Source organism: Notothenia coriiceps, unplaced genomic scaffold, assembly GCF_000735185.1.
Source record: "Notothenia coriiceps isolate Sejong01 unplaced genomic scaffold, NC01 NC01_scaffold00037250, whole genome shotgun sequence".
Lineage (NCBI taxonomy): Eukaryota > Metazoa > Chordata > Actinopteri > Perciformes > Nototheniidae > Notothenia > Notothenia coriiceps.
Window position 1 is genome coordinate 12,194,093 of NW_011369951.1, and position 7,724 is coordinate 12,201,816.

General features: G+C 38.9%; 1 protein-coding gene across 1 annotated transcript; it reads right to left on the reverse strand.

Moving 5' to 3' along the window:
- Positions 1-6: 6 nt before the first annotated feature.
- Positions 7-2,660, reverse strand: LOC104967318 (duodenase-1-like). The gene is made up of 4 exons (XM_010796728.1): positions 2,655-2,660; positions 950-1,119; positions 763-820; positions 7-167 (listed from the first exon to the last, which is right to left on the reverse strand). The coding sequence occupies exons 1-4, from the start codon at positions 2,658-2,660 to the stop codon at positions 12-14; spliced, it is 390 nt and encodes a 129-aa protein (XP_010795030.1). The 3' UTR covers positions 7-11.
- Between the last annotated feature and the right edge of the window lie 5,064 nt (positions 2,661-7,724).

The window sequence follows — 7,724 nt, forward strand, 5'->3', positions numbered from 1 at the left end:
ATATTAAGCTTTTAATTGATGATACTGTTGATCCAGCCAAGGTATTTGGAGATCTCTGTGTAGACGTTGGGATAATTTGGGTAGTCACAGATGTTGTTGTTGTTGTTGTTGAAAGACACAACACCAACAGCTATCCCGTCGCACACCAGAGGACCACCAGAATCACCCTGCCAACAAGGAATATTATTCATTATTGATTATTTTATTTTAGATTTTTAAACCATTTTTATACCAGCTTACATTTTACATCAACAAAGAGAAATTATACCTAACAGAAGCCTTTGTGGCTGCCATAACCGCCGGCACAGATAACATCGGAAGGAATACCACCCCATAACTAAGAGCATGTGTTCAGGTTTATGACGGACACATCCACCATCATCAGCCTATCAACAACTCCACCACCAGTCTTTGTGAAACCCCATCCAGCTACTTGGCAGGTTTTCTTTTCTTGAATGTGCATATTAGAAAAAGGAAGAGCAATGATTTGTTTTTTGTTCCCGGCAACTTTCCTCGTAGAGCTGGAGATGAAAAAAAATCTCAAAGTAAATCTCACAAAACTAGCAATGTCTGTAATATAAGAGAATACTTTTTTATTCTTCACACTTTAATGTGACAAAAAATGGCTGAATATGAAGCTGAAAGTTAAATTATTAATTTGATCCCAAAAAAATGTATACTTACTTTGAGGAGCATGATGTCATTACCTTTGTCTACTTGGTAATAGGATCAGTGTTTGTATCTCTTTTCAATGATTCTTACATTTTCTTCACCAACTTTGCTGAGATCGTGAGCGCCAACAACGACCCTGTCCGGTTCCCTAAATGAAAGATAAGATAATATTCAATATTGAAGATATTGCTTTAAAATAAAAGGTGGTTAATATATCTTTCAAATTGCTTTCTAATTGAATGATTCAAAGATAGCGGATAAAGGAAGTTATACTCACTCGACGCTACAGTGCGCAGCAGTGAGCACAAAGTCTTCGCTGATCAGGAATCCTCCGCACAGATGTTTCTCGTTTTTTTGCAGGGAGACTAAAAACTCGTACGTATCATCTGGGGCTATTGCTCCTTTTATGATTATANGATGCCTCCAAAGATCCAGAGACAGGGCGTGCTGGGGCAGTCAGTTTGATATCCCAGGTGAGTATTCACATATAAAGAAAGGGTAACAGATCATGTGTCAGTAATACCACAGAGTTGTTTGCATTGGGTATTGCATCTGGAATGATAGGAGGAGAAAGGAATACATAATACTTGTAATTGAATCTGCACACGCTATTCAGCTTATGAGTGATCAGGCAGATCTTCATTTAGAATGGGACATCATAAATGCATATTTCTAATTTGTATAAAATGCAATCAAAGGCATAGGCAACTCGTTTCATCTGGGTTCCTGCTCATGTTGGTGTGGAGTATGAACAGGTTGATATCTGGCCAAACAACACTCAGAATCTAGAATATAGACATTGAAGCTTCCGCTCCAGCAAAGCGGAGGTCTAAAACATTCCGACATATCATTGCGCAAACAACATTGGCAAGATCATTGGGAACCTAGTGACCCAGGAAGACATTTTATAACATTCAAGGTATGTGGGTATGGAAGGAAGTGGGGTTTAGAGAAGAAGGAGGAAAGAATGTCCATTTGCTCGGATGAAGAATAGGTCACACAACGCCAGGTCTCAACTCATACATATGGGGTAATAGGAAAGCATCCCATCCAGAAGTGTATAACTGAGCCAGCCAGAAACGGTGAACTGTTTTTTGCCTGCATTGCGGAAAATAGTCATTCAGAGAAATGTGCTTTTCCAAACACTGAAGAAAGCAAATACATTGACTATTAGAGTTTGGTTTTACTTTTTTCGTTGTTTTTGTTTGTTTAATTTTGTTAATTGTTTTCTGCATAGTCTATTGTCCATACTCAGTCAGTTGGTGCGTAATCGCACCTAAAATTTGGTTGCCAACCGCCAATAAAACAACTAAAGAAGAAGAAGAAGAAGAAGAGAGAGAGAGAGGAGAGAGAGGGAGGGACTTAGAGCGTTCTTAAAGGGCGGACTGTAGCCGGCTGCATGGCAGGGAGTGGGAAGGCAGAGCACTGAACACACACGGCTCTTATTAAACAAGCGCTTTCTCACCGGAGACTTTCCCCGTCATTCTTAAAGTACCGTACTAATGGACGGGAGGAACTAGTAACGTTTTTACGGGGGTACTCGCGGGTATCCTTCAAGTATCCAGGTACACCCGTGCACACTATCAGGCGTCAGTGTCCTCTCCCCAATACTCACACATATAAAATTCGATATGAACTGAAGAGCTGCACTGAACAGGCAAAGAGCCGCTGCGGCTTCGAGAGGCCGCGGGTTGGCCACCCCTCTCGCTAGGGGTTTCCTTTAACGCTGTAAAGCCTACATCTTGGTTGCTCTGTCACATTTTTTGTTGTGTCCCGTCAAAAATGTTGAGTCTGTCATTTTTCATGTTTTTGTTAAGTCATTTTTTGTCTTGTCCTTCCACTTCCTGTTTTATTTTGACACTCACCTGTCTGTTATCATTCCAGGTTCTTGACTCCCTATCTTTGTGTTCTCCCGCTCATCATGCAGCACAGCCCGCCCTGATTGTTTCCACCTGTGTCTAGTTACCTCTTGTTTATATTACCCCCATGTCCCTTGTCCTGTGTCAGTTCGTCCTTGTCCTGTCGTCCATGCCAGTAGTCAGCGTACCAAGGCAGTGGCGGCTGGTGGGCAAATATTTCGGTGGGGCTGTTTGATATAGTGACGTAATAATTTTTTTTTGGGAGAATGAACCCCTTAAATTGGGACCTATCCTGGTGATGTAATGGCCCATAAAATCGTGGTTCTAGGGCCAGGAACACCAGCGCTGAGTCGGGCTGAGTAATGCTAAACTAATTGCGGTCAAGCAGCCTCCACTCGGGAAAACCTAGTCAGCAGCCTCCAGCGTGATATTGCCGGTGCGCGAATATCCTATGCATTACGGTAGAGCTAAAAACAAAGTCATCCCTCTGTGTTTAGATAGAATAAACAAAGACTGTCCAGTATCAAAGACTCATTTCACTTCAGGGTGAATAGCAGACATCCCATCTAGTCCTCAATTAAAAAATCAGGACATCTGAATGTAAGTTTCAAATAAAAGACCTTGAACTATTGTATGAGCTATAATCCTGTCTTTTAGATGAGAATAAACAAAAACTGTCCAGTATCAGTAGCTGGATCTCAACTCTAGGGTGATAACCGAGAACCATCTAGGTCACTCAGAAAAATCAATCAGGACATTCCTGATGTAGTTCAAATAAAAGACTTATGGGCGGAATGTCCTGATTTTGGCCCCACTATTCCAGTCCATAGGAAAAATTGGCATACAATGTAATGACCCACTTCTCTAACTCATTCTTTAAATATAGTTAAGAGCATCTTAAGGGCTCATTTCAATAATAAGTAATATTAATTTATAATATCTACGCTTTATATTTAAGCACCTATTAACAAATTGTAGCCAAACTCGCTTCACAGAGTTCAATAGACAATTAGTATAACATGAACAGGTAAAGCATGTAGAGGAGCAGACTACATTTCAACACATTATAACAAAGATTAATATATGAAGACTTGGACTCAGACTTGACTTGGACCTTTTAGGTGACTCGACTTGGCCTCGGACTTGAACATAGGTAAATGATGACTCGGACTCGACTCGGACACTCCTTGGTGACTCGCGACTGGACTCGGACTCGAAACAAGGGGGGGTTAAATAGATGACTCGGACTCAGACCCACTCGACACTCCTATGGGTGACCGACTTGGACTCGACTCGACTACGACTCTCCCTTGGTGACTCGGACTTGGACTCGGACTCGAAGAGTGGTGACTCGAGAGTGACTTGGACTCGTGACTTGACTACAACACTGATCTGGGGCTATTGTTCCATTTATGATTTTACTCCCATCTGCTAAATAAGTAAAAGGTCATAGGTTAATTTCAGTTAATGATTGGAGCATAATAAACAGAGTTCGGAGTATTACCATTTTGTCAAAGATATGTCAGGACCTGAAAAAGCAGGAGTTTGTGCAGAGCATGCATGATGCCTGCAAGACAATTGACTTGCCTTTGTTCTTCGGGGCATTAAGTCGATCCTTTTATGCAGCACTTTGTCTGATTAACACATAGATTATTTTGAATTCTGACCACATCCATGCAATGTTTGTCTGCAAGTTTGCACTAACATATTTCATTGGTCCCCATTTTGCAATTGTTTGTTTTTTTGTTAAAGCAGCCCACTCAAACATTTCTTGTGAAATCTGCAACAAACCAGCTGAACCACAGAAACTGGTTTCCTGCTTCACTTCTGAGCAAACATCAAAGTTGTGAAACGAATACTATTTAATCACTTTGATCATCATTTCACAGAAAAATGATCTAAATGAAAAAAAAATCTAAATTGGGGGTGAATGGTCGCTTCCTTCCTATCAATCCCAACTATATCTGCAAAGTCTTGAGACTGCATGTGACACGGTTGCTTAAGGTGACAACATCTATCCACAGACACATGAGTACTAATAGGTATATGTTCATTTAGTAGAGTCCTTTTCATTTGGCTCTATACAAATAACATTTATGATAAATATAATCTTAAATTATAAGACCCTGTTCTATATTAAAAGCTAAAATGTCGGGGACATGACCAAGTGATGCGACTGCATTCATCAAAATCTGGACACATATCTTTAAAACTTAAATGATAGCCACAGTTAATGTTCAATGTTTCCAGACAGATATTAATTAATCCAATGTTACAGGCACATTGGCAACCAAGCATAACAGTTATGGTTGGAAGAATATTGAAAAAATAAACAAAATGAATATGCAGTGCAAATGTTAGGCCTTTACTCGAATATGAAGATGCTAAAAGGCCCAACCAATCACATAATGACATTAATAACTAAGGATTTCCTGTCTTGTAAGAAAGTAAATTCTAAGAATTAAAAGATAAAAATGTATGTAAATTTCCTCTTTCTAAAGAATAAAAAACACTTCATTCAAGGCCGCATTACAAACTAGATATCCGGCAACTGCCCTCTGCATATATACGTTTTTAATATTATGTTGTTTGGCACCTATAACTCTACTTATTTCTTAGTGATACCTTTTGTATTTGGCTATTGTGTTTGTGATTTGGAGGTATTTTATCCTGGGGTTATTTCATGACCTTGGCGTTTCTGTTTCCTGTTTTATTTTGTAAAAATCACTCACCTTGTTTCATTGACTTCCTGTTTATGTGGTTTCCCACTTTATGTGAGTGTTGGCCTCGTGGTGGGATCCACCTGTGTGTATCTTGAATCATGAACTGAATGCCTGCAATACAATTGTTCCAGTAATCTACAGGGTCGTTGGACAGCTACAGCGTGCGTGCGTGCGTGCGTGCGTGCGTGCGTGCGTGTCTGTGTGTGTGTGTGACGGACGATCCATGTTGGTGTGTTTTGTTTTAATGAGCAATTTGGTTGGTAGACTAGTAAAATGCAACTGTGAGATACACATATTTATTAAAGTGACAGAGACAAAAGTGTGTGTGTGTGTGTTGAATTCTTACAAACTTGTGTTTTATTTTAATGTTAGTGCTTAGATTTAAATCTTGCAAATTCTTGAAAGAATTATATATTTCCTCTTTCCAATAGGTTACATCACATGTACTGTATGTGAACAAGAGCTTCATTGAAGAAATAACGTGGTTTAGTGTAATGCAACACATGGTAGACAGAAACGCGAGAGACTCATATCTTCAAGTAAAGTGTCATACAACGTGTCTTATCGTCTTGGTATACTGCTGTATGCCAGACACGTATGCAAACAGCGTTTCAAGTGGCTGCCCTTTGCCCTTATTTAGGAAAAGAGGAAATAAATAAATAATGATAAATATAATATTACGAACACTATCATTCACAAACTTTTCTGTTTCCTGAATGGTTATTCTCCATAATAAACGTGATTTACCAATAGTAGGACTGTTTCATTTTTAATCTATTATATTACATTATCTTATTTATAGTCTAATGGGATGGCATTCATATCTTGGAACCTGGAATAGCTTCTTAGCGATGTCATAGGACCTTCACTATGGTTTGCTGAGCTTATATAGCTTCATTGAGCTATATAGAACATCAACATGTTATATATATTGTTATAAAATATTTAGGTTAGTTAGGTTAAAACGCAAGTTCATTTATTTATTTCATTGTTTTTAACACACTTCTTCTGTAAACAAATCTTCTGTTAATCCCCTTGTATGAGTGTCTTGGCTGACCTGCTTCTCTGACTACCCAGCTAGACATTTTTGGTTCTAAAAACATTCTGAGAATGTTACATTCATTGTTCTAGGAATGTTTTCAGCGGGAAGTTTTCTTTTGGTTCCCAGAACGTTCTTCTGAAAGGTAGGATAACGTTCTCTAAAAACCTTCTTAAAATGTTTGGTGATAACCTTCTTAAAACATTTTTGATAACATTGGAAGAACATTATGCTCTACTATTCTTAAAACGTTTTCAGCTGAAGCTTTTATTTTGGTTTCCAGAATGTTCTTCTGAAAGGTAGGACAACGTTCTCTAAAAACATTCTTAAAATGTTTTTGATAACTTTGTTAGAACATTATGCCCTACTGTTCTGAGCTGCAAGTTAGATTTGTTTATGTTGCCAGAATGTTATTATTTTAGAGAAGGATAACATGCATTATGTTTAAAACATTATGCAAATGTTCTGTGGTAACAATGTACTAACATATTTTTACATTATTAGAACATAAAGACATAATATTCCTGTAATTCTTCAACTCAAAATTCCTGGGTAAGTGGACTGACCACTGTGGTCATTAGGAAGGAATTTGATTATTAACACATGTAAAAGGATGAATCGGAATCAGCTGATGAAAGTAACATTTGTTTATTAGAAAAGGGGAGCTGGGAGTGGAGGTTGGTTATGGCAGTAGTGGGAAACAGTTGCTCCAGGGTGGAGAGGCCAGGCTAGTCTTGGGAGTGTGGAAGGCCTTGGATTCCTCCTGGGAGAGACATAAAAATGAGTGTGAGGCTAAAGCAGGCAAAGTTGTCAAAGAATATGCTGGTAAAAAGCTAGAGCGGCACGCAACAAACCGGCAGGGAATGAGTTCAGGCTGCAGGCTTTCATAGTGTGGCTGATGAGCAGGTGGCATGTGTGGTTGATTGGAGATTGCTCCCAGCCGTGTAGAGCAGAGAGAGACACACAGTAGAAACAAACACTAACAGGGGTTTCAGGGATGGGCAGTGACAGTCGGTCCGTTCCTATAGTATGTCTGTCGGTCTCAAATCTAAAGGGTGCAATAACGTTGCAATATGCATAAACAGCGGACACTTTATAAGCAACCCTCACAAACCACACACGGCCAGATAGCTTATCTAACAGTTAGAATCTACATACGAGACACAACCTTTATAGTCAGAAAAAAGTGTGATTTTTTCGGATATTTTACACATATTATGAATACTGTGGGCCTACATACCTTAGTGTGATTATAAGTGCATGTGAGTGAATATTGGCATGCATAAATTCATTTATATGTCCTATTCATTGTCTCAATGCGCTCATACATCTTAAGAAAGTTATCACCAAACATTTCCAGAATGTTTTTAAAGAACGTTATCCTACCTTTCAGAAGAACATTCTGGGAACCAAAATAAAAACGTTTTAAGA